Source organism: Prionailurus viverrinus, chromosome B2, assembly GCF_022837055.1.
Source record: "Prionailurus viverrinus isolate Anna chromosome B2, UM_Priviv_1.0, whole genome shotgun sequence".
NCBI classification, from domain to species: Eukaryota; Metazoa; Chordata; class Mammalia; order Carnivora; family Felidae; genus Prionailurus; species Prionailurus viverrinus.
Window position 1 is genome coordinate 10761107 of NC_062565.1, and position 27386 is coordinate 10788492.

The 27386-nt window shown below is 43.5% G+C and overlaps 1 protein-coding gene across 2 annotated transcripts in view; it reads right to left on the minus strand.

Moving 5' to 3' along the window:
* Positions 1-27386, minus strand: part of RNF144B (ring finger protein 144B) — a 103152-nt gene that overhangs the window by 61066 nt on the left and 14700 nt on the right. The window contains exons 1-2 of one of the 2 annotated variants that reach the window (XM_047859059.1): positions 20003-20348; positions 8166-8363 (exon numbers count right to left, since the gene is read on the minus strand). In XM_047859059.1, coding sequence (XP_047715015.1) covers positions 8166-8330 — 165 coding nt within the window. In that variant the 5' untranslated portion in view covers positions 8331-8363; positions 20003-20348. Of the gene's footprint in view, positions 1-8165; positions 8364-20002; positions 20349-27386 lie in introns of those variants that run through there. The other variant, XM_047859060.1, reaches the window with a different exon arrangement.

Below are 27386 nucleotides of genomic sequence, written 5' to 3' on the forward strand. Positions count from 1 at the left end.
ATAATAAATCTCTCTATACACACACACACACACACACACACACACACACACAATCTCATACTGAAGATATGTACATCTATCTCGTTGGATTTGTTTCTCTGGATAACCCTTATTAACATAGCGATCTATTTTTTTTTAATTTTTTTAATATTTATTCATTAAAAAAAATTTTTTTAACGTTTATTTATTATTGAGAGCCAGAGAGACACAGAGCATGAGCATGGGAGGGGCAGAGAGAGGGGGAGACACAGAATCCGAAGCAGGCTCCAGGCTCTGAGCTGTCAGCACAAAGCCCAATGTGGGGCTCAAACTCATGAACCGTGAGATTATGACCTGAGCCAAAGTCAGACACTTAACCAACTGAACCACCCAGGCGCCCCACAGTGATCCATTTAAAACATGATTAAATCACATTAACTTTGTGGGTTAAAATCCTCCGAAGGCTCCTGTTCTCACATGAGACTGAGGCCATAATTACGATAGTCTGCAGGGTCCTCCAGACAGACCCCACTACCTCTCCGACTTCATCTCCTACAGTCCCCCCTGCTAGACAGACAGACACACACACACACACACACACACACACACACACACACACACCTCCTTGCTGTACCTGAACACCAAACACAACCCCAGTTTCAGACTGCCACACTGCTCCCCTCTGCCCAAAACTCTCTTCTGCCTAATATGTATACAGCCGGTTCCCCAGGCCCTCCATGTCTCTGCCTAGATAATACCTTGTTGGTGAGATTTCCCTGACCATCCAATGCATAGTAGGAACCCCTCTCCTGCACCACTTGCTATCCCCTTGCCCTGCTTTAACTCAGAGCATCTATCATCATACCAACAAGTACCTGCTTGTCAGTATCTGTGCCCCGCACTAAAATCTGAGCTATCTAAACACTAGGCCTTGATCCAATTGCTCACGACCATATCTTGACCGTCAGAACGATCCGTGGCACAATAAATATTTTTGTGTCCGTTGAATCAATGGAGCCCAAGCAACCAGATTTGAGACCCAGTCTCAGATGTGAAACCATCCTGGCATCCAGAAAGGAGCTACGACAGAGATGCTCAGCCCAAAGAGTGTGGTTTCCTTTTGCTGCTCTTCAGTCTTGCTACATCTCACCACTTGCCTTGAGTAACTGAGTGGTGAGCACTAGGCATGGATGAGATCATGGGTCCAGAAAGCCAACTCCTTCTTGAGTCATCCTGACTCGGTTTCTCACGCTCTTACAATTTGCTCCTGTTTCTCCGATGCTATCTGGCCTGCAGCAGCTCCCTCCACGGTAGGAAAATAGAGTATCGAATTTGCATTTCAAATCAGTGACTTGACTAATACAAAGTCAAAGTCATTATCCTCAGAACCCTTTTAAGTTTCAGCAGTGAGAATACTGAAGTCATTTACAAATAAACGATGTCAGATGAAGTCACTGAAAACCTGGCACAGATAATTTCACTTTACCCCAAAGTAAAGTGAAGGGAAAGCCGAAGACTAACCTTGTAAACTGAAATGTTTTAGTAGCAGAATCCAACGGAATCAGAGAAGGCCTTAAATTGGCAGAATTTACTTCTGTGCATTTAATGTACTACAAGACAGGAAGGCAGAGAACTGGAGAATTTTAGTGCCTCAGGCCACGACTAGAGGAGGGGACAAAAAAATGTTTGTGACATTGCTGGCGTACAATGCCTTGTTATTTCTTGCAGCTCCAGAGAATTCTCAATAAAAAATAGTTAAAATGATAGTCTATACATATCAAGCCAACAAGTTATTCTATTACTATATTCCTATTGGGGGTAATCAGCTTTTAAATAAATGGTAGCCTGAGATACTGGGCCATCTGATCTCTTACATCCATCAGAAATGTGCGTATCTGTTCACTGTTACGGGGTTTTTTGAAGGTTTTATTTATTTTTTACTATTTTAATTTTAATTCCAGTATCGTTAACAGACAGTACCATATTAGTTTCAGGTGTACAATACAGTGATTCAACACTTCCATACACAACTCAGGGCTCATCACGATACATACGTGTGCTCTTAATCCCCGCATCACCAATTTCACCCATCCCCCACCCACCTCCCCTCTGGTAACCACCAGTTTGTTCTCTGTAGTCAAGAGTCTGTTTTTTGGGGGGTTTTTTGGTTTGCTTTTTTTTTGTTTGTTCATTTGTTGTTTCTTAAATTCTACATATATGTAAAATCATGTGGTATTTGTCTTTCTCTGACCAACGCATTTTGCTTATCATGATACTCTCTAGATCCATCCATGTTGTTGCAAATAGCAAGATTTCATTCTATTTTATAGCTGAATAATATCCCTCGTGTATATACACCACATCGTTTATCCATTCATCTATTGAGGGACACTTGAACTGCTTCCATAGCTTGGCTATTATACATAATGCTGCAATAAACATGGGGTGCACATATCCTTTCAAATTAGTGTTTTCATATTCTTTGGGGAGATACCCTCATCTATTCACTTTTAAAGTTGTGTTGGTTTTCCTTGAAGTCCTACTTCTCACTCTTCAATCGAAGCCCCGAGCCATTAGCCAATCTTTGGACAAATCCAACAGAGAAATCTCTCTCTCTACCCTAATTGCCAGTCTGTGGGTGTCTCAGAATAGTAGCAAGGTTGAAATCACCTATAAAACCATCTTCTTATAAAAGGCTAAAGAGGAAGGTGGTCTAGTTTTTACAGGATTTCCTTTCTCTATAACATTACTGAAAAACAAGACAGCTCAGCACACAGTAGAACTTATTAGGAAAGAAAGGACTAAAACAGCCCCAACTTAAAAGAGACTCAGCACTTGACTGGAGTTCTCACTCAATGCCTCCTACCACTCTCTGAGATAGGGATGATCATCCCCTACCTCCCTCCACCCCACAGGAGAGGAAAGGAAGGTTCAGAGAAGCCGAAGATCTTGCCTAAAGTCACACACGTTGATGGGAAAGCCTGAACCTGAGCCTGGTCTTCCTACCTCCAAATCTGCACTCATGTTTAATTTTTTTTTTTTTAATTTTTAATGTTTATTTATTCTTGGAAGAGAGAGGGGGAGGGGCAGAGAGAACTGGAGACAGTGAATCCAAAGCAGGCTCCAGGCTCTGAGCTGTCAGCACAGAGTCCAACACAGGGCTCAAACCCACAAACCATGAGATCACGACCTGAGCCGAAGTCGGACGCTCAACTGACTGAGCCACCAGACACCCCCAAATCTGCACTCTTAACCACCACGCTGCACTGGAAAGGGAAAATGGAGGTGGTAGTCGAAAAATGTCATTCCTTCTGAAATCCTAATGTAGTTATCAGTTAGAATCCAGGCACAAACACCCGCAGGTTCTCTGCTTCATTTGGAAGCTACCAACCCGTGCGGGTGCACATGTGTGCACGGGTACACGCGCACACACACACGCGCGCCAGCGCACGCACGCACTGCAAATCTTTCCAAACTGTAAACGTCTCCAAGGCCATATGTGGGCTTTTCTTAAAGGTCACTCAACAGGCCCCAAGGAAAAGAAGGGCTTGGTCTAAAAAGTTTTATATTTCCTCTCACTTTTTTAAACATTGGAAAATCCATTTGGCTCAGAGAAATGAATAGTAAAAGGAGTTCTAACTACTTAGAGCCAACAAAATGTAATGGAAAAAAGTCAAGAATACGGCTGGACGTTATTTTCTTTTTGCTCAGCACATCCTGTCTTTAATCTGAAAGGTAAATAGGCCATGCCCAACATACCGACTCTTTTCAGGTGAAATTATCTAGGTTATAAAAACAAGCAACAACTGTGTCTCCATTATGCTTTAATTCGTGGCTGACAGAAATAGCTTCCAGAATAAATCAGAGAGGCAAAAATTGCTCACAGGGGAGCAAACCCACAAATTTTCCCTCCTTTGATAATGGACTTTTGTGAATTTTTTTTCTTCCACTTGAATTATAACTGTGTGCTATCATTATCTGGAGGAGTATGTTGCAAATGCCAGAAAAGGAAATTTTGAATTTTCATGTTTGAGTTATTTAAATCCACAGGAGAGAGAAAGAGAGAGTTTTTGCATATCATTAGTTAGTAGACGAACATCCCTGGGATATTTAACCTTCAAGTACGAGAGCAAGTGATTTTGCGACACCTCTCTCCATGACCCCACAATATCAACTTCTTGACTCCACAATGCACGTAATGGTCTGTGAGTTCAGCCATGCTAATGAGAGCAAGGCCCACCTCTGTCCTATATATTTAGCCTTCCTTGCTCCTTGCTTTATGCCACACTTTCTTCTGTATATTACAGCTGAGCAAAGAGTCTAACAGAAACTGTCATCAGAAATAGAACACGTTAAGTTTCCTTCAACAAGAAACGAGCTATACTCATGGGTTATTTGAAGCAAAGGCCATCACATTCCTTTCTCCGCATGTCATTTAAATCAAGAATTACCTACAGGGAATAATTTGAAGCAGTGTTCTCCAGAGCCGGAGTTGTGGGGAAGTTAATGGGTAGTCCCCTAAAAAGGTGGGGTGGTCAAATGGAAATGCTTCCTCAGGAGAAGTTAAACATGGTCCCCTTGCTTTTCTTTTAACCACAAGATTTCACAGAGCCTCTAGAATGCATTATGATCCTTCCGAGAAAGGAATGGAGAACATACCAGTTTCTGAGCTAATCGGACCATGGGACAGTTTAGTCAAGGATCACCTCTGTTTCACAGCACTAGAGGTCCACAGAATGCACGTGGGTTGGGGGCACCTATCAGAAGGCCCGATCTCCCTAAAGATAGGGAATGACCTGGCTCACATCCAATGGTCAGGTCAGACACCCCACATCTATCCACACTGCTCTCCCAGAGCACACTGATCTTGGGAACAGAGAGAATTTAAGCTCACAGCAACGTGGTCAGGGATACTTCTTAGGGAAAACAAGAATGTCCTTATACATTCTTAAGGACAGAATGTATAAAAAGCTTTATTAAATTATGAAAGTATACCAGTATAGTACCGCGTCCAGCAGGGGGACCATTCCATTTGACCCCTCTCATAATGAGGAAGGGAGGGAGAAGGATCTTAGCAACACCATCTCAAAGACACGGTATGCGCGAGAAGTCTTTCCCAGCCAATACTTAGAAGATGTCATGCAATCGTATTTAAAGTCAGAAATTAGTAGTATATGGCCGATTCAAATGTGTCACATATTTCTCTGCAGCCTTGAAAACGCAAAACACATCTGATACCTTTACTATTAACATTGAATATCTATACTGGAGTGCAAATTAAAATGTGCGGGATTGGACACATTTTTTAATAGTTTTTTAAAAGTTCCAGCGTCGGAGGGATATAAAAACTACCAAGCCATTTGACTTTCTGGTTTGGAGTACTCCCCAACAATGAGGAAGTCTGATCATAGATGACAGAATACTCTCATTGTCCTAACTCCTACCCTCAAATTGCCAAAGGGGAACCGAGAAGCCGTTGTGTTGTTTTTAACTGGGAACTGAGATCTTGTGCACCAATCCTTGTGACAGCGTGCACTCCTTGTCAATATGAGGTACCACCTCTGCCTGTGGACCCTCTACCCAGCACTGACAAGCACATACTTGAATCCTGAACTATTAGGTCTCATGGCAAAACCTGAACTCTGTATCCTGCTTTTCAAACATCAGTAACCCCCAGACAAAAATTTCCCTCCTGCCTTTAACCAAACGCTGCTTCTGACTCCTTTGTTTCAAAGACTAGCAAGGGTCCAAAAATTATGTGAGAAGGTCAGAAAGAATCCTTTCAGAAGCACAGCATTCAGCAGCAAAGCAAGACCAAAGGAAACCGAAGCCGCCCCTCAACAACAAGGTCACTTCCTTAAGCAACACACTGATAACATGAGGAAGGACCAAGCACAGACGTCACTGAGCGAGGCGTCCTCTTCACAGCCTGCTACACCTGCAACAGCCCCCACCTGCTCTCCACCCTCCTGGCCCTGCTCTGCCTTTTCTCTAAGCCCTGTTGCCCAATCCTCTGTAACTCACCCAGTTATTATGTTTATTGTTTATTATGCAACTGCCTTTGATAGAATATAAGCCCCTAAAAGCGAGGACCTCTGCTGGCTTTGTTTCTCAAACTGATAAATCCCAGTGGCTGGCACAGATCCTGGGACACTCGTCATCTTTGGATCCCAGAGTTCAAAACTTAAGGAAAGGATTATAGTCACTTTCCTTTTTTATTTTTTTTTTCATTTTCTATTGGGGGGAGGGGGGAGGGGGGAGAGGGAGAATCCTAAGCAGGCTCCAGGCTCAGCACAGAGCCTGACATGGGGCTGGATCCCACCACCCTGGGATAATGACCTGAGCCAAAATCAAGAGTCAGACATTCAACCGACTGAGCCACCTGGGCATCCCTAGTCACTTTCCTTTTTACCCAAAAATCATTCCAAGGCTTCTCCCTACCCTAATCCTCAATCAAAAAAAGTTTTTTAATCAATATAAATGAGCTTGAGAACATGACATTTTGATGAAATTAACAAGAAAGAGCAAAATTTATTTCACCTTAAATTGTTAATCTATTTTTTAAAAAAGTATGCTTAGTAAATACACCACTTTATAAATGACTCTACATCCTTAATGATTCCTCTGTCCTTGCTTCCCTTGATTTAAGCACTGGTCACTATACCTGAACTATTCAATTTCCTTCTCTAGTCAGGGCATGAAACCTAGATTTGTCTGGTGATTATTACACTTTTTGTCTAATAAATAATAACAGTCTGCCCAGAAGAGGCCCTACCAAAGCACAGATAAAAGGTAAATACTATAACTTGGACATCAGGCCTCTGCCATGCTGAGATGCCAGTCTGCATCCCGCGTGACTCTTAATTCATCCTCGGTTTAAGAGAGTAGTTGACTTGTGGGGCGCCTGGGTGGTCATGATCCCATGGTCCGTGAGTTTGAGCCCCGCGTCAGGCTCTGTGCTGACAGCTCAGAGCCTGGAACCTGCTTTGGATTCTGTGTCTCCTTCTCTCTCTGCCCCTCCCCTGTTCATGCTCTGTCTCTCTCTGTCTCAAAAATAAATAAACATGAAAAAAAATTTTTTTTAAGAGTAGTTGATTCAAATACATACAGGAGACAGGAAGGTAATATAAACAGAGGAAAGATCGTCTCTTTGGGGCCTACAAATACAGGCCTGGATGGAGTAGCTAGATCTTACCACTTTTTCATTTTTTCATGAAATTTCCCAATTGGGGATCCAAATAAAAATGTGTTGAGCCCAGACGTGACCCATGAGCGTCAATTTGCAACTCTTGATTAAAGCCTCAGCTCAGAGATCACTGCCACCAGGATGCCCCCTCCCATCCCCAAGCAGGTGAGACAGTCTGCTGGTATACTACATCTAGCTACCCTTGACCTTGCCAAACTTGGACAGTTCCTTCAATGAGTCCATCTTCCCTATGGGACAACATCCAGCAGAGTGCCTGGCACACGGTAGGAGCTCAAAAGATATTTGAATAAATGAAAATCTGAATAGGACCCCTGGGTTCACACTTGCAGTAGCCACCTTGAATTCAACAGTCTATTTCTCCTATCTTCACACCTTAATCAACCAGACTCCAGGGAAATGCGCCATCAAGGTCATGACCATTGATACCAAGTGTCACACTAAAAGAGGAAGGCCCACTCCTGGAGATCTATCTACATACTCTCTTTATTATAAGGAATAAGTACCATTCAGCATATTGTGAAGACAGAAAAAAAAAGGGAGATAAGCACAAAGTAAAAGAGTTATGTATCATGTGCTTTGTAAGAGATGAGAAAGTATATGAAAGAAAATTCAGTTAACAGCCACCTGGTCTATCATCCAACACTGGATGAGCTCCTTACAGATGGGAGTTAACTGAGATGTGTGAAAAATATTTCTATTTTGTTTCTTACCTAGCACTTTAAGAACAGATCCTGCCTATTCAACCAGTAATTAAAGATCACATATACATTATGCTTTGCCTAAAAAACAGTAAATACGGGATTTACCATTCCAGACACTATTTGGAAACAGACCCAAACGTGGAATTGCTCTCCAAAACAGAAGGCTGTTGTAGCAAACCCTGGTTTCTCAGAAAGCCACCGAAATCTAGCCTGTGCTTTGACAGTTCTCCCCGTTGTATTTTCTCACGCTCATGATGAAAACTTCAAGGAGAACTTACATCTGTGCAGAAGAGGCACTGGCATTCCTGGAGTGTGGTCATCTTGTCCAGGGACTGTTCACACAGGCAGAGTTTGCAAGTGACGAGGGGGGACGGAGCCAGGTCTCCCGGGGTCGGATTTTCGGTGGTCATGGTGAGACAGTGGAACCTACCAGCTGAGCCCATCAGCCCATCAGCCTTCTTCAGTCTCCTCAACCCCTACAGGAAGGTCCAAAGCAGAAAATATTGCATTCATTAATACAGCTGTTGTTTAACCAACACATTTGGGTACCAACAGAGCAAACCTTCACCTTCCGGGATATCTAGGCATACATCAAAGGCATTTCTGAGAGCCATGGCCTATAGAGCTTGCCACCTTGGCAAGGTGCTCCTGGAGAAATTGAAGGTGACCTCACCATCCTGACTCATATAATGTAAATTATGGGAACGAAAAAACCACAAGGAATAAACACGCCATTTAGGAGTTGCATACTATAATCCAACAGATTTAAAAAAACAACAACAACTTGAAAATAGGATGCCCCACTCAAAAAATTACACAAAAAATTACCATGAGATCCAACAATTCTGCTTCTCGGCATACACCCAAAAGAATTGAAACCAGGATGGAAACCGATACTTGGCACACCAATGCTCACAGCACCATTATTCACAATTAGCCAAAAAGTGGAAACACTCTAAATGCCCATCAAGAGATGAAGGGATAAACAAAATGTGATATGAACATTCAACGGAGTATTATTCACCTTTAAAAGGGAATAGGAGGACGAGCCTTAAAGTCATTATGCCCAGTGAAATAAGCCAGACACGAAAGGGCAAACATCGTATGATTCCATCAATAGGAGGTATTTAGAGCCATCATATTCGGAGAGACAGAGTAGAAAGGTGGGGTTGGGAGAGGGGGAAATAGAGAGTTACCATTTAATGGGTACAAAGTTTCTGTTGGGAATGATGGCAAAGTTCTGGAAATGGAGAACGTGATAGTTACACAACACTGTGAGTGTACTTCGTGCCACCGAATTACACACTTACAACAACTGAAATGGTACACTTTACGTTCTATAGGTTTCATACCAATCAACTTTCTTCAAGGGGGGATCAGTGCTAATTGTGTTCTGTCACATATGTCCTTGCATTTACTCTTTTGCAACCGTGATGATTATTTCCTTCATCTTATAGAGATGCTAAGCAATCATAACTTCTTCTGAAGAGGAGTTAAATAATCTGCCTGGGTTCTCAGAGCTTGTATAGAGCAGAGCAAAATTCGAACCTCCATCTTCTGAGACCAAGCCCAGTCCTGGCCCCTTACACCAGAGACTGGATATTATGTGGAAGGATGGAACGGGGAGAGAAAGAAGTTACAAGGGGTAGGGAGAGAGGAAACCCGAGACAAAGAGGTAAAGAGACAAACAGCCCATGACTACAGCTATCGAAGGTCACCGAAACTGTGCAGAGTAAAATCTGTCTCTAAATATGGCAAGACAATAGGATTTTCCTACACTGAAAAATAAAAATTATAACTGAAACCCTTCTACTTGTTTTTATTCAGATTATCTTTAGAAGAGGTAAAATAATTGTGAAAGTAATCTTTGATAGTTTATAGCACATCAAGAAATTTCATGTTCTAATTAAAGAGAAGGAAAATCCTAAAGTTCTTACCATTTCAAGAGAGTATGGCCAATCCTAATAAATTCTGCCACAGAAATAAATGTAAATACGCTCTCCCCCTACAAGAACCAGACTCTTCTCATCCCCATTTTGGAGCAAAAGAAATTACATGTTTGGCATTTGTTATATAGCCCCACAGTGGCTTATGTCTCAACATACAGGTACAAAAGTATGACAAGGGAGAAAAAAACAAATTGTATTGGATGGAAAGAAAAAAGATCTATGAGATCTAACTGCACTAACTTTCTTAATGTCATACAAGAATCAACAGTTATTATAAACTCTAGTAACCTGAAATATTCAAGGCTTTTTACCTACTCCCTCAGTAGTAGACTTGATTAAAAATAAATTTAAATAGGAAGCTAACCAATGATTGGCTTCCATGATAGTATTTCTTGGGAAAGGCCGTATACGGCTTAAGATGTGGTGTTCTTATTTACCTATTAATGAGCTATCATCCAAGAGCAAATCAACCTACGTATAAAATTCAGGATTTTGAAGTTAAAGAAAAAAAATCTCTCTTTAGGGTCAATTAGTGATTTTTACCTCTCTCCTCTTTCCAGGTGATGCTTAGACAACCATCACCTGTTTGTTTCTCCAAGTAACACACACATCACCAATTTCATCCAAGTGTTGTCTTCACATTTCTATCTTCCCAACATGGTGTATACACCATATTCTGATGATCTTTGCCCACAAAAAGAGAAATCCCTAGTCAAACATCAAGAAGAAACACAGCCAGTACACTTAGCCTGATGAGCGCTGAGTAATGTATAGAACTGTTGAATGACTTCAGTGTAGCCCTGAAACTAATATAACACTGTACGTTAATTACACTGGAAATAAAATGTTAAAACTTAATAAAGTTTTTTTTAAAGGAAGGAGGAGGAGGGTGAGAGGAGATGGAGAAGGCTGCAGCAAAGAAGAAATGTAGCCAGTAAATGCTTCTGGAGGGAAGAGGGGACTGAGACAGACCAGAACCTCCCCATGCCACAAATGTCAAATACGGGAAGAGCCCATTTGGAGGAAGCTGTTAGGAACAGGTTAGTCCTGCTGTTCCAACACAGCAAGAGATGTAGGAATTCTTCAGCAAAGTCAATTATTTCTTATAGTCTCAAACCACATTTTTTTTAACTTTTAAAATTAAAAAAAAAAAATTTTTATCTCTACCCCCAATGTGCCAATGTGGGCTTGAACTCACAACCCCAAGGCCAAGAGTCTCATGCTCTACTGCCTGAGCCAGCCAGGTGCCCCTATAGCATTTTTTAGAAAGAGACATAGGACACTCACAAAATGAAGACATAATTGCATACTCCTTAGATTATCTCTTAGAAATGGTCTTTTGAGGGCGTCTGGGTGGCTCAGTTGGTTGAGCGTCCAAATTCGGTTCAGGTCATGATCTTGGCGCTCATGAGTTTGAGCCTTGTGTCACACTCTGCTGTCAGTGCAGAGCCCGTTTCAGATCCTCTGTCCCCCCCCCATCTGCCCCTCCCCCCACTCGCACTCTCTCTCTCTCAAAAATAAATATTTAAAAAAAGTTAATAGTGAAACAGGTCTTACCACCTGCCATATCCGTAAGTTTGCACTCCTTTGTGAGTTACAAACCAAAGTTATAAAAATATAAAAATATCTATTACCTCCAAGTTTCTTCCTGTCCACTTTATTTGTCGTTATTTGTGTGTGTGTGTATGTGTGTGTGTGTGTGTATGTGTGTGTATGTGTGTATGTGTGTGTGTATGTGTGTGTGTATGTGTGTGTGTATGTGTGTGTATGTGTGTGTGTGTATGTGTGTGTGTGTATGTGTGTGTGTGTATGTGTGTGTGTGTATGTGTGTGTGTGTATGTGTGTGTGTGCGCGTGTATGCGTGCGTGTATGCGTGCGTGTGTGCGTGCGTGTGTGCGTGCGTGTGTGCGTGCGTGTGTGCGTGCGTGTGTGCGTGCGTGTGTGCGTATGTGTGTGCGTATGTGTGTATGTGGTAAGAGCACTTAACAGAAGATCTCCCCTCTTAGTGGGGCGCCTGGGTGGCTCAGTCGCTTAAGCGCCCGACTCTTGGTTTTGGCTCAGGTCTTCACCTTGCAGATTGTGGGTTCAAGCCCTGCATCAGACTCAGTGCTGACAGCACAGAGCCTGCTTGGGACTCTCTTTCTCTCTCCCTTTCTCTACCCCTCCCCTGCTGCACTGTCTCTGTCTCTCTCAAAATAAATAAATAAACTTAAAAAAAAAAGTCTACCTGCTTAGTAAAATTTTAAGCTTACAATGTAGCATTGTTAAGTACAGGCATTATGCTGTTCCTGAGGTACATATGTATCTCCTAATTCATCAAGTTGTATACATTAAATATATACAGCTTTTGGCCATCAATCATACCTCAATCAAGCGGTTTACTATATATACACATGTACACAACTTTTTAAAGTATATTTTATCTGTAAAAATATTTTGATAAAAGCCTTTTCCAAAGCAGAGACCTGTTCTGTTAAAGCAACAACAAAAATTCCAAGCATTCCAAACAAGGCCGTACTTGTGACTGAGAAAGAGGAAGGAGGTCACATATTTCATCTCTGAGATGTGCACAATTCAAAATGATTCTTCAAAAAGAAGTGATTTATTTTTCTGTGGGCAATAACACCGACTCCCTGAAGTGACGGCATTCAAACATGTTTAAGGCAATGGAATTTTACAAAAACAAAATCTGGAGTAAACTGCCACCGTGTAAGGGAGCTAAGGTGGGCCAGTGCTGGTGGAAGAGGACAGGGAGAGCCAGGCCAGGTCCCCTGGACCTGTCCCTGGGCACCTGCCAGGCACCACCACAGATGCTCAAGGCTTCACCAGGCACAGTCTGAAAACCTGCTCTTCGAGTTTTCACTCTGGGCAAAATCAATTAATAAAGGTTTTAAAAAATGAATGACTCAGGGCACCTGGGTGGCTCAGTCGATTAAGCATCCAGACTTTGGCTCAGGCCACCATCTCGTGGTTTGTGAGTTCAAGGCCTGTGTCGGGCTCTGTGCGGACAGCTCAGAACCTGGAGCCTGCTTTGGATTCTGTGTCTCCTTCTCTGTCCTCTCCCACTCGTACTCTGTCTCTCTCTCTCTCAAAAATAACACACGCTGAGCGCTTCATAAAAAGAATATGAATCCAGAAAATCCTTTCACCCTTGATTCATTACATACAGAGCTCTTCAAGGAACAATCAGGACAGTCCTGAAGTTCTCTCCTTAGAGATGTCGGGAATGGCTCCCAGGTGTCCTAGTGTCCCTTCACTTACATCTTATTCGGATCCCCCAGTCTCCGCAGCATGGAACCACCAAGAGAAGAAATTAAGCCGCCCACCCAGACCATAAGCAAACAGCATGAAGTTCAGAAGGGGTGTCCAGAGGAAGCTGACCCCCCCCCACACACACGCGCGCACACATGCTGGCAGCTCCCGACCCTTTCACAGCACCATGTCTCCGCAGGTGCACTGACGGTTCACACCCGCTCCCTTCTAGGTTTTGGGGAAAGCTATCCACCCAGAGAGCCGGTAATTCATCCCACTGCCTTGCTCAACTGGTTCTGCCTCATACCTCACGTATCACCTGAAAGAAGAAAGTGACCTGAATGGTCCACCCTCCTGCTTGTTTTAAAGCGGTAACGGTAACGAGGATCCCAGCTTTTACCATTATGGCAGATGTGACCCAGCCGAACCCGATGAGGAAAGAATTTTGGCAGAGAGGACAAGGGGCATGTTGGGGAAGAAAAAAGAAACCGGACAGCTGCTTTTAGGTTTAAACTCGCTCAAGTTAATGGCATGGGTGGGGGTGGGGCGGCGAGGGCGGACTTCACCCAGATTCTACAAGTACCACTTGCTTAAATATAACTAACCACACAACGGGGCGGCATGCTAGAAGGACTTTTCGTATTCTGCTGGCGGCCTGGAAAAGCAATCTGCTCCAAAAACGCAGAGGCTGGAAGAGCCAACATTCAAAGTATTTTTAACTGATGTCGTCTACGCCTGCCTCACTACCCAGAGTCTCGGTGATCGTTCCACAGCACAAAAGGAAAACGTAGTCGGAAGGGACAATGTTTCACCGGGATACTTACCTAGTTATTTAGGAATTTTTGCACCATTCAGCAAAAACTTTAAAATTCAGACAAATGGATGAAGCAGAATTAAAGAGACCCAGAGAAATAGAAAGTAAACGGAATGAATCACCTGGATATTACTGACAGAAGAGAATATGAATGCGTGTAAAAAGCCAGCTGATCTGTGCTGAGGTCTTAATTCCAAACCGTGCTACGGAAGTCTAAGATCTACTCAAGAACAAGGGACAAAACAGAAGAGGAGACACAGGAATACTCTCAAAGTGTTTCCATGCCCATGTAAGGCACTGAGTCATTCCTGTGAGGTAGCTGGAATAAAAGATATGAAAGCATGACTCAGAGAAAGCTTACAAAGGGAAAGGTTTTCAAGAAGGGTAGGTGGTGGGGAAGGTACGTCTGAAGTGTTGCCTTCATAATGGAGAGATTTTCTCAAGAAGCCAATATTCTAACCGAGTAGAATGAAACAACAATCCAAAGTTCCCATCTCTGCCTTGTTAGGAAGCTCTCCCAACACCAACCAAGAACGACATGTCAGGCAACCAGATTCCACTCAACATAATCTGAAAATCAGTACTGTGTTGACCCTGGCACTTCTGCCCAATGCAACTATTTAGCGCCAGTTCGTGTTCTCAACAGAAGCTATTAACGACTCAAATGGTACAGACTGAGTCTAGTGAAGTTCTGACCATCACCAGTCACTAGCCATTTGCTGAAGTTCTACCCTAAGTATAGTCTGGAATGGAAGGTAGACCAGCTGGCTGGTAGAGTAGCAAGGGCAATGGGTATTAGTGCTTAGTGAGGTAAGGACTTAGGACAGACCTCCTTCGTGGCCAGGGCTGTGGTTCCACTGTTTGCATCCCTGACCCGCTCTCTGGCCATTCGGGGACTAGATGGACCAGTACAAACCCAGTGATATCAGAGAAACAAATATCTTCTATCTACTTATTTTTTAATGTTTATTTGTTTTTGAGAGACAGAGTACAAGCAGGGGAGAGGCAGAAAAAGAGACACAGAATCTGAAGCAGGCTCCAGGCTCTGAGCTGGCAGCACAGAGCCCAACGTGGAGCTCAGACCCACGAACCACAAAATTGTGATCTGAGCTGAAGTCGGACGCTTAACTGATTGAGTCACCCAGGCACCCCTACTTAATTATTTTCTGAAAGAGTAACACCCAAGGCCAACAACAGATACCTGGCATCACATATGGGACACTTTATCATTATATGCAAAAACAAGACAGATTAGACACTATTCTCGAGTATAAACAAATCCAAGCCATTCTTAGTTCTTAGGTGTGATGGAAGCAAATATTCACCTACTCGGGCTTTGTGAGGTAGCAGCATTGCTGTAAAAGACGGTTTACCATCGTGCCTCGTGCAATAGGAAAGCAGACTACGTCTTCTTCCCCCAGGAAATGAAAAAGTACTTCAGTCTGTAATTCCTTAGCTTTAACATATTCATCCCAACAGTTACCAAGATGTCAACAAGATTATAAATGTGTAACCCGGAGACTGTAATCTTCTAAAAATGGAACTAATGTGCAAATATATCCCTATTAACTCGTATACAGGTTAAAAGGACAGACACTCCATTAGGAGGAATATCTTTTTTTTTTTTAATGTTTATTTATTTTGGGTAGGGGGGAGGGACAGCGAGAGAGAGAGAGAGAGAGAGAGAGAGAGAGAGAGAGAGAGAGAGAATCCTAAGCAGGCTCCGTGCTGTCAGTACAGAGCCTAACGAAGGGCTCAAACTCATGAACTGTGAGACCATAACCTGAGCTGAAATCAGCAAATATTATTATTAGCATTGTTTTCTAAACAGTCTCTTTGCTATTTGAAATTGTTATGTATAAAGTCTGTTACAGCTATTACTAAGATCTAATTTTCTTCCAGCTATGTTGAGATATAATCGATATGTAACATTGTATAAGTTTAAGGTATACAGTGTAATGATGAGACACAGATACACATATATGTCTACACAAGTTTCGAAATGATTACCATAGTAAGGTTAGTTAACACACCCATCACCTCACACAGTTACAATTTTTTATGGTGAGAACAATATCTGATTTTTATGTTTTTTCCTACAAAACATTCAGGAGAAATACACAGAAAGATTTATGGGGACAACGGCTAACAAAGCAGATGACTAACTCTAAATCCTTCAGGGCACAGCCATCTGGGACGGCAAATTCTAACATCTGCACAATGCTGATCCTTTTTCTAAAAAGTACATTCCTTTTTTTCTTGCCCTGTTTCCACATTCTCATTACCGCTACAGGGAAAGGCCCAAGAGGAGAAAATCCGTCCCTGGCTTTTCTAACAATGAAAACTTATCAGAGAAGGCAGGCGTGAATAGGAGAATAACAGCTCCGTGATATTTTCGGCACTGTAATTTTACACTCTTCGTGGGAGCTCCCCACTCAACACCGCCAGAGTGCCCTGCCCACCCCGTTTTTTTAATCAGTGCTTCCCTGCCTCCCACAATTATTCATGCAGCCCTGCTGAATAATTCGTCTTCCCTCTGCCTGGCATAACAACAAAGCTCAGAAGCAGGAAGAACGCCACTTAAAGGCAGGTCAGACAATGATGTAATGAACAGATCAAGGAGACGTGTTATTTCAGAAAGCCCCATACAGAAAGAAAGATGGGCTGACTTCTTGGGTCGTGACATTACCAGGAAACTACAGTTGCTAAGGCACACATAGCTAAATCAAAATGTTTGCTCCAAATGGATACAAACTTGTATCTGTATTACCCTCTCTTCTGAATGTCAGAAGTTTCCTATAGAAACTTTAATTAGAAACAAATTTAAAAGCAGCTTGGGAGAGGACTCCCTTCCATCCCACACTAAGCAAGGTGCAGCAGGTATGTTTTCATTCGCCTTTGCCAAATCCTTTTCTCAAAAACCCAGTAATGCAGGAAACAAAGTCAACCCCACAAAGAATTGAATTCTGAATTCCACACGTTAGGTGCTAGTGATGTAAAGGTGACCGAACCCAGTCTCCACTTACAAGGAGTAAACTTGTTGAGGAGGTTGTCAACAGATAATGTTCTATAATGATAACAGAGGACAATTTGTGGGTTTCTATGAAGCTTTGACCACAAGTCCAGCAAAGAGACAAATGAGAGATGATGTGTTCTTTCTTCCCCCAAAGACAAAGAACCAGTTGAGTAAAAGTCTGACCCTCAAACTCATGACTGCAGAGGAGATGGGAACCAAGGAGACACGGGTTTAAGAGTACGTTCTTTAACAGATGCTACAAAAGCCATGTGATCAGCAGTATCCCCAGCTGTGAACAAGAGAAGTATTTTGCACTTAGGTTGTTGTGATTTCAGTTCAAGGAAAGAGGTCTCCTCGTAAACGAGAAGTTTCTCATTCCGTGTTGCAAAAACGTTGGCCGCTTTTACTTTCTTTAATGTATAGCCTCCCGTGTCTTAATAACCATTGAAATGCGATGTGCTGGGTTTAGAAATATGCATCGACCCAGCAAAAGCAAATGCCAAAGTTAATAAAAATAGAACATTAGTACAGACCTCCTGCCTATGCCTAAAGGTGAAAAAGCAAATTAAAAATTAAATAATTAAATTAACTTTGGTGAGGTTATGCCTCTTCAGGTTACTTAACACTCAGATGACATACGGGAAACATTACCAAAAAAAAAAAAAAAAAAGTCAAGATAACAAACATCTAACATACTCGGGTAAAACAACATGACTGAATAGAAGCTTCCAGAAATTAAAGCAGGCATCCCTGGAAAATAGTCCCAGCACTCAGGACTAATGACTGCAGATGCCTACTCCCCAAAGCTCAAAGTGGAAAGGAGTATTTGTGTGGCATTTTGGCTCCTTTCCCATATCCAAAATAATCAGTTGCACAAAGTAGGTTTAGTCCCAAAACTGTCTGGACTTTGTTCCTTCACCAACATCTGGGTTCAGCATGATTCCTGACCTCTACCTCAAACTGGTGATTTCAAACACGAAGAACCTCACTGAACAAGAAAGTAATGTCATAAGTCAAGGCCACGGGAAACACAGAAGCCAGAATTAGCAGAAACACCACGGAGCAATGATTCTGAGGTCCTTATAAATGCTCCTAAATACTTAACACATTAAACCTGCTTCTCAAAATCGAAAATTTAAATTTACCTTCTCAGATTAAAAGTACTCATCTTCTTGAAGAGAAAGGTAGTTTTCAGGAAGCTAAGTGGTCTTATGATATAGATAAAACAAGCTTTTTTTCCTCTTTCTTTCTAGATAAAGGATAATTTTTCTCTCTGCTGTCAAGTTTGGCTCAGAAAACCTGGTTCACAATCTGGGAGACCCAAAAACTAATTATTAAAAAAAAAAAAAAGACGTGTCTTAAACTGACCTACTTTGAAAGCCTGGATGCCTTTAAATTGCCAATGAACTAAAGCCATTCATGAGAATGGAGCTTTTGAATGCTGAGAATGTTCTGTGGGGCTCAGTGCAAAGATATTTGGCACAGACCGACTATAAATATTTGTAAAACTCTGGGTAAATGGACAGTGCTTGACCACACTCACACCTCACTTCCAGCACAGTAGTGTAGGAGCAAGTTATCTAGGGTGATTGGTTTGGGGGCTTGGGGGGTTATGTTTTCTCCTGTTTGTTTTAAATAAAAAGTTCAAGCAGCCCGATTCCGCGACTTGACATCTGTTTTACACTTACATTCTCTATATACATGTGTACCTTGTATTTGTTTACTCATCACGACAGTTTCAATTCATCAGAGGCTACTTTAGAAACAGAAGGGTTTTTCTCTTTCCTATTTCTCCAAGTGTGTGCCCACCACAAGGGAAAAAAAAGACCAGTCACAGGTGTGCAAGGGTAAAACAGGAGGGCTGTGAAAACGTGGCCTTGGGTTTAATACAATGATCCCAATGGGGCCCATGGTTCTGCTACATCTATCTTTCTTGCCCCCTCCCCCTCCCCAAGACCATTTCAGAAATAGTTACGGGGCTGCTACTTAGGAAAAGGACTAGGGTTGGGAAGAGGGGACAGGGTCAGCAGATGGAGGGACCAACAGAGTAGTGAGATCTGAAAGGGACCAGGGACCCGGAGGCTCATCTCAGTGCACACTGCAGCAGCCAGATACTTTAATTAGCCAGCAACTCTGTGAAGGCTGGCTGGGTTCCTTTTTCCTCTTACCCACACCCTAAAAACTGAGTCATCTCCAAGTCCATTTATTTTGCTTCTGGGCCTAGACCCCCCCCCCTCCCGCCCCATCTGCTGTTTCATAAATGTGAGATACATTGTTCTTTAATTCAGACCTTGCAGACTTCAAACAAACATCCAGAAATGCCACCTTAGAACACTGATAGTCCTATGGGGACTCCCAGCTAACCTCTAATCAGATACCTGCAGCAGAAAAGAAATAAGAAAGTGACCCACGGTAGTGAGAGCATGAAGACAGAGGACGTTTTCCCAGACAGGGAAATGCATTTCTGAGAAATCTGAATGTAAGACGTGCATGCATCAGGAGTAGACTCACAGCAGGATCCCCCAAAGTCACAAGGAAAGCAAAAGGTGCCCCGAGAGGAGAAAGCTCAAGATCCCTTTTCTCTGCTGAAACAGGAATCCCTTTCATTTTAACCCAACACTTGGGAACGGCGATACAGGATCCGAGTGTCCCTCTGTCTTATCAGCAACTGCCTGACAAAATAATCGCTATAACGTATGGCCAAGATCCCATCTCATTCCCATCTACGCGTGTCAACACCGTGCTGTGTGCGTTTCCAAACAACGGAAGGTCAACATCTGAGATGATGCCAACTTCTGGTCTCCCCTTAAGAAAGACACCGGGGAGGTCTGACCTAATCTTGCATTTGCCAATCGGTACATTTCGCAGAGGCCGTGTTACTGGAAACGACACTGGTTTCTCTTCTACCTTTTCCAGGGGCGTCTATTTTTCAAAGTTAACAGGTGTCTCAGGCGTTCGGAAGGAATCCCACTCTGTGCGCTGTTAAGCAGAGGAGGCAGAAAAGAAAGCTACGGACCATGGAGTCCGGGTCTCTCCGTCCCCGCCCGCCCGCCCGCGGCGGCTCAAGCGCTCGGCGACACCTACCTGGCGGGAGGGCTCGGTTCCTCCGGGCGCCGCCGGGGCTTCTCAGCAGCCTGGCCCGCGCGCCCCGGGGAGGCGGAGCCGGCTCATTCCCTCCGCGGTCCTCCGGGCTCCGCGGCCCCAGCTCTGCACCCCGCGGGACGGCAGCGGGACCGGGGCGGGGGGTGGAGGGGGTGCAGCCGCGGGCGGGAGGGGGGAGGCGGGGAGGAGGTCCGACAGGCGCCCGCTGCCCCCCCCCGCCCCCCGGCGAGCGGCCGCGACGCCCCGGACCCCGCGGAGCGTGGAGCGCAGCTCACCAGCGGCGGCGCCGGGAGCCGCGCGTGTATTTATACAGGAAGCTCAAGCGCGGCACTTCCTACTTCCCATCTGGGTCGGCCTGGAGCTGCAGGTGATGCTCTTTTAACCCAGTGCGGGCCCGGCCCCCAGCGCGCCGCCCCCCACCCCCCACCGCCGGCCCCTCCTGCGCTCGCTCCGCCGCCCCGGGACCTCTGCCGCTCGCCCTTCTGGGGCGGCTGCCGCCGAAATCCGGGGCAGGGAGTGTGGCTGCAGCCCTCCGCGTCCTTCATCCTGCCCAGACCGGGGCATGTCCCCTCTTGGCCTCCCAAGCTTGTTGCTTCTCTGCGCCTGTCCTGCCGGGACACCTTCGCCCTCCCTCCCGATCCCGGCTCTTTAACTCGCCTTCTTCTGCTGCCGGGAACCCCCGACCTGCCTTCCCAGAAAACGGTTTTGTATAGACACGCTTCCCCGCGCGCGTCTTCTCAAAAAACACCTTGTACCTGATTCTGGCCTTTGGGGGCTGGTGAGGAAGTCAGAACGCAGGCAAATCGAATCAGCACAGGCTTCGTTTACCTCCTAAAATTAGAGGCACGCCTTGATGACTATAATTTTGCTTGAAGTGCTTTACGGAAAAATTATGTGGGAGCCCATTGTAACCTAACAGGTTGTATGACGCTAAAGAAAAGGTGACACAAATATCCAGAAACCGTAGGGTATGCTACGGTGTGCCTTCCTCACTGCCAAACCTTGGACGCTTACTGTGTGTGATGTGGAAAACATGATGATCTATCTGTTCAGTCCCTGCCAACCAGGCCGCCCCCCCACTCCCACCCCCAGCCCAGGTCACAATCATAGTCCCAAATCTGTCGAACGGCTGCAATTTAGAAATGTCGCTGCTCTGATTCAGGAATCTTTCTGTACTCGAGACTCAAGTTCACTGTGCTTTTACAAAGGCCGTCAGGAATGTGCTTCCTAAAAGGAAGGGACCCACACGCCCTTTGTGGAAGGGATCTGAGCGTGCCAACAAAGTAGTGGCAGTGAGCTCCGGGCCAGCCAACACAAGTACACTGCTTCTCAGCCCTCTGTGTTCAAGAAAACCTCCAGGTCGAATCCAAGTGTTGAAGAACACAGCTATCTGGGTGCGTGATGGCAGGACAGGCCTGGACCAGTCCCTCAGTAGGGGAAGAAGGGAAGGCAGGCAAGGGAAATAAGACAGTAAGAGAACACAAAGTGAGGAGGGACCCAGAGTAATAGAATCAGGGAACGTTTGAGATTGAAAAGTTGTTCTGGCTACTTTCATCCAAATGCCTAATTTTCAAGGCAAGGAACCCGATGTCCAGGGAGATTTAAGTGGTTGGCTAGAACCAGATACGGGCAGAGCTGGAATGAGACCTGAATCCCTGTTAGGTGAAAAAGGTGCCTGTGAATAACCACCCCATGTGGTCTAGCAGATTTAGCAGAGTAGCTCAGGTTCTAAGATAACCAACCTCCAGCCGTTTCCTTAGAGGAGTGACCACTGCTGATGGACTGGAGTCGGGGAAGAGAAACAAACCTCCTTCTGAGAGGTTAGTTTATTCATTGGTGTCCATACAAAACTTTGACGCCTTAAACCAAAGTTCAACACAGAATCCACGTTTTAAATTATCATGCAGTTAAGTTAGAATCTTTTGTCAACTGGATAAGGCAAGAGACTGCTGCCATGAAAACATACGTTAAGCGATAATCATGCTGCCTGTTGTGCCAAACGGCAAGAAGAAAGGGGAAAAAATGCATAGTTAAATAACATCTGCATCGATTATTTTCACCATGCAGGTTTACAAAAATCACGTTAAAATTTTAATCCAAGTCAACATGTAGAACACTACAGTATTATGTGAACAACTTTTTCAGATCTAGAATAACATACCTAGGAATAAATGTAAGCAAGGAGGCGAAAGCCCTGTATGCGGAAACTGTTAGAGATGGACGAAAGAAACTAAAAGCACAAAGACTGGAAAGATGTTCTGTGCTCACGGACTGGAAGAATAAATATTGTTAGAATGTGCATCCTATCCAAAGCAATCTACAGATTCAGTGCAATCCTATCAAACTTCTGATGGCAATTTTCATAGAAACAGAACCTACAATCCTTAAATTTGCGTGGAACCACAAAAGACCCCCAAAGCAGTCTTAAGACAGAACAAAGCTGGGGGCGCCCCAGGTGGGTCAGTTAAAGCTTCTGACTTCAGCTCAGGTCACGATCTCATGGTTTGTGAGTTTGAGCCCCGTGTTGGGCCTGCTTGGGATTCTATGTGTCCGTCTCTCTGTCTCTGTTCCTTCCCTGCTTGTGCGCTCTCTCTCTCTCTCTCTCTCTCTCTCTCTCTCAGAAATGAGTAAACATTAAAAAAAATTTTTTTTAAATCAGTTGAGCAAATTTGAAAAAAAAAAAAAAAGAACAAAGCTGGAGGCATCACGGTTCCTGATTTCAAGCAACATTACAAAGCTATACTAATCAAAACTCTTTCAGATCTGCCTAATTCGTCTATAGTGTGCATTCATTGATTCTCTCCAGCATTTCTTGATCTCCTGCCAGACAAGCTGCTAGATGCTAGAAAGACAAAGGCAAATCGGTTCCTGTCCTCAAAGAGCTCTTAGTCCAGGGGAGGAGTCAGACAAGAAAAGCAATGATCAGGGTACCATGATGAGTGAAATGATAAAATGATGCTCTGTGGGAGCACAGAGAAGGGCAATTCAGCTAAAGGAAAGGGTTGGTGAAAACAATCAAGAAAGGCTTCCCTGAGAAAGGGACTCAAAGCTGTGTCTTCAAGCAGCCAAGTGGGGAAGGTGGAGAGAGAGGAATGAGCCAGAGGCAACAGACAGGGCAAGGAGCTAGGTGGTGCTTGTCATAAGTCAGAGCAGATGCAGTCAGAATGTAAGAATGATGGCCTGAACCCACATAGTAACAACTGGCACAGAAAGGAAGGGGACGAACAGAGAGGGATTTGGGAAAGAGAAGTGATGGGGCCTGATTGGATATGGGGGTGAGGGGGGGAGAGGAGCCCAGGTTACGAGTGCCACCAACTGAGAGTAGGAATGGAGGAGAAGCAGTTATGTGGAAAATGATGATGCACTGAATCATTCAGAATCCGAGGGGCCTCTGGTACATGCTGGAAGACTTGTCTCATAGGCCATCAACAGAGAGATCTGGAATTATCATCATTTAGGTGGTGGTATGGATCAGCTCACCAAGAGCTGAGATCACCCACAAAAGGTAGCATGCTGTGGGGACGCAAAGGCTTTGGACCCATCCAAACTCCATTGCCCACTCATTACTGGGTAACCTTAAACAAGTTTTAACATACCCCAAACTCAGTTTTCTCTCTCATCTATAAAAGAGGAATGATGATATTCATCTCCTAGGTTGTTATGGGGGTAAACGAGGGGTTTGTAAAGTAGCTAGCACAATGCCTGCTGACACCACCCAAGTCTTGGGGGCAGTGAATGTCACCTCCTGGAATTGTGCAGTACACAACCTGTTCAGCTGTACAGCATGGCCCTGTCCTGATACATAATAAGAGCTCGGTCAATGTTATTCATCTAAGGAAGGAAAATGGGAAGCAAAAAGAAAGGGATCAGAAGAGAACCCAAAGGAACACCAGGATTTAAAGGGTAGGTAAAAAAAAAAAAAGAGCCCTCAAATAAGGGTGAGAAGGAACTACTTCTTTTAGACCACAAAAATAAATATCACATTTGAGAAGTAAAACCCAGCCACTACGATCTATAAAAATATTTTTTTCTGATCAGTAATGACACGATATTACAACCTGTCCACATGAGACAGCAGTCCTGTTGATATTCATAATAGAGAATCATTTCCTAGTCTGAATTACATACCTCCATAAAAGAAAAAGCAAACAAAATGTTCACATTAACCATAAGTAATCCAAACTGTGACAGGAATCTATTAGCTTGTCATATACCTGAAGTCATATAAAAGCAAAACCAAAATAAATTCAAAGCATATTCTCCCTACATATGAGGCCAAAAATATATGTAGAAATAGAATGACTAGCTTTCTCAACACGTACATGTAAGATGCTACATAATAATATATACCATACTATATGTAGTATATAATAGATATATATTATATATTATAAAATGCACTGAGGTCCTACATAAGAAGAGAATCAAATGGAATTTCTTTTCAAAAATTTCTTTAATTAATATAAAGAAAAATCGGGGTGCCTGGGTGGCTCAGTCGGTTGAGCGTCAGACTTCGGCTCAGGTCATGATCTCTCAGTTGGTGAGTTCGAGCCCCACGTCGGGCTCTGTGCTGACAGCTCAGAGCCTAGACCCTGCTTCATATTCTGTCTCTGTCTCTCTCTCTCTCTCTGCCCCTCCCCTGCTCATGCTCTGTCTCTCTCTTTCTCTCTCAAATATAAATAAACATTTAAAAATTAAAAAAAAATCGGGGTGCCTGGGTGGCTCAGTCGGTTAAGCGTCCGACTTCGCTCAGGTCATGATCTCACAGTCCGTGGGTTCGAGCCCCGCGTCGGGCTCTGTGCTGACCGCTCAGAGCCTGGAGCCTGCTTCAGATTCTGTGTGTCTCCCTCTCTCTCTGACCCTCCCCTGTTCATGCTCTGTCTCTCTCTGTCTCAAAAATAAATAAACATTAAAAAAAATTTTTTTTAATTAAAAAAAATCAAGATTCACTTATGCAGCTGAAATTACTCTTCTGATACACCTTAGTAGGTAAATTAGTAACACATACCTTAGATGTGACACCTTAATTACATCCTGTGTTAAAACCTAAATTAAAGGAAAAGATTTGTTCTGTTTCAAAAAGTCAGATGAAAGAACACAAGTATTGAGAAACCAGCTTCTGCAATAAAGTGCAATTCTGTCCACAGGAAAACATTTAAGGCAAAGGTCATGGTGTCCTGCTGCTGACAATTTGGCCATTTCTCCTTTCCGAACAGCTATAATTTTATTTGCATTTTTCTGGCGCATCTAATGGTGCTCATTTATACATTCAATCAACATTTACTGAAAGTATTGAGCACAGAACTAAGAGTGAGACACAATACAAAATAAGACTTAAGAACACTACAAAACAATATGATAGAGACTATTCCAGAGATACGCCCAGGATGATGTCCAATTGCCTCAGACTTAATAACAGAAGTTTTCAAAAAGCTAAAGACATGTCATTTGGTTCTACTTCATCCATACAAGAGCATCTCAACATCTCACACAGCAGGTCAAAAGCAGCTGAGCCCCAACAAGAAAAATCTGACCAGAATAATCTCAATCCCATTGCCATTATGCCACGCAAGAACCCATCATGACTCGAGATGGGAGAGCTCACCCAGACAGCAAGACTCCAAAGGATTCAGTCGTTCAAGACTCTTAACATCCCACCTACAACAACCACTAGCAAGCTGGGGTTATGGGCCAATGAGAAAATGGAATTCAGCCCTCTTGTTCATCACCTAACTGCAGAAATAATTACTGCATTAGCCCTGACTTAAGATTCTGCACTAGACGGGCGCCTGGGTGGCTCAGTCAGTTAAGCGTCTGACTCTTGATTTCAGCTCAGGTCATATCTCACAGTTCCTGGGATCAAGCTCCACATTGGGCTCCATGCTGACAGCACAGAGCGTGTTTGGTATTCTCTCTCTCTCTTTCTCAAAATAAATAAATAAACTTAAAAAAAAAAAAGATTCTCCACTAGAAAGTCTGACGAAATAGCCTTGAGGATCCTCATATTTGCAAAGATTGCATTAATCCTTCTGATACTAACATCTCTTTCAAATTCCTACATATTGGTCAATGAAAAAAAAATTCCAAGCAAAGTTCCCATAAGTCATCATCCCAGCCACTGTACTAGTTCATTGCCCCCTTTCCTCTTCCGACAAAATGTTGAATCATAAAGTCTCCAGTGGAACCAGAAGCCAGGTTGAACTAACACATACTATCATCTGCAGTAGATCAAAGAAACCAAAATTAAGGTTGTAGAAGTCATGGCTAGATGAATGCTGGATTGGGACATGTGGGTACCTTGAGGCGGAGGGCTCCTATTCTGTATCCTGCAAGAGAAAAACATCCCCTACACTTGGGAAGCCTATTTCCTTTCCACATCTACCACCTTACACCTGAAGTTCTCCGGATCTTTCTCAGCATATCTTCAGGGGGTATAACTTCCCAGAGCCCAGGCCACAGTACCATCCTCAGGAGGAGCGGGAGGAGCAGAAGGAGCGTCTCAAGGACTCTGCTAGGTACTAACAATTGTAGCAAAAACCATAGACTCTGTGCAACAATGTTTGCATGGTGAACAGAATGGAATCTGAGAGATCCTTCTTACAAACCCACGTTCCTTAAGTGGATCCTTCCCATTCCCCTTGGACTCTGCAGTGGCATCATTGATGATGAAATACACGAAGATCAGTTTAAATAAGCAATCATCACGGTCATGTGGCAGGTCTTTGCAAAATGCTTCTTACCAAGGGCCTCTCAATAATTTTTAGACTCATGTGATGCCTGACGTACGTAACTATACTGATCTCATGGAATTACTAGTTACAAGTAATTAACGATCTTGTAAGGCCAGCAGTGAAGAAAATAATTTACTGCCCAGAGTCCTCTCTGTTCAGATACATATACATTTTCTCTTTATTTCTCTTTATTTCTCTAGGGCACCTAGGGAGCACTCAATGATTTCTTTGCCTGTCTTCCTCAGTAGTCTGTCAGAAGTGTGCCATAGCATCTTTTCTTTCACTTTCCACTCACATCAGCCCCTCACTCACCATGTACTAAAGCTAACAGACTATGGTGCCTTATAAGTATTTTTCTCGGTGCTCATTTAATCACACTGTGTATGCGCTCTCTCCCTCCCTCTCTCTCTCTCTCTCTTACACACACACACCATTTATCTCAGTTCTGTGAAATGTCTATTCATATTCTTTGTCCATTTTCCTTTAGAATAGTTAATATTTTTCCTGTTTGTAGGAGCTCTTTGTAAATTATAGATTTTGCCTGAAATATATTTTACAAACACTTTTTCCAAAAACAAAGCTGATGTGTTGACTTATTTTATGTTGCTACTTCTGTAAAAATGCTTTTTGAAGAG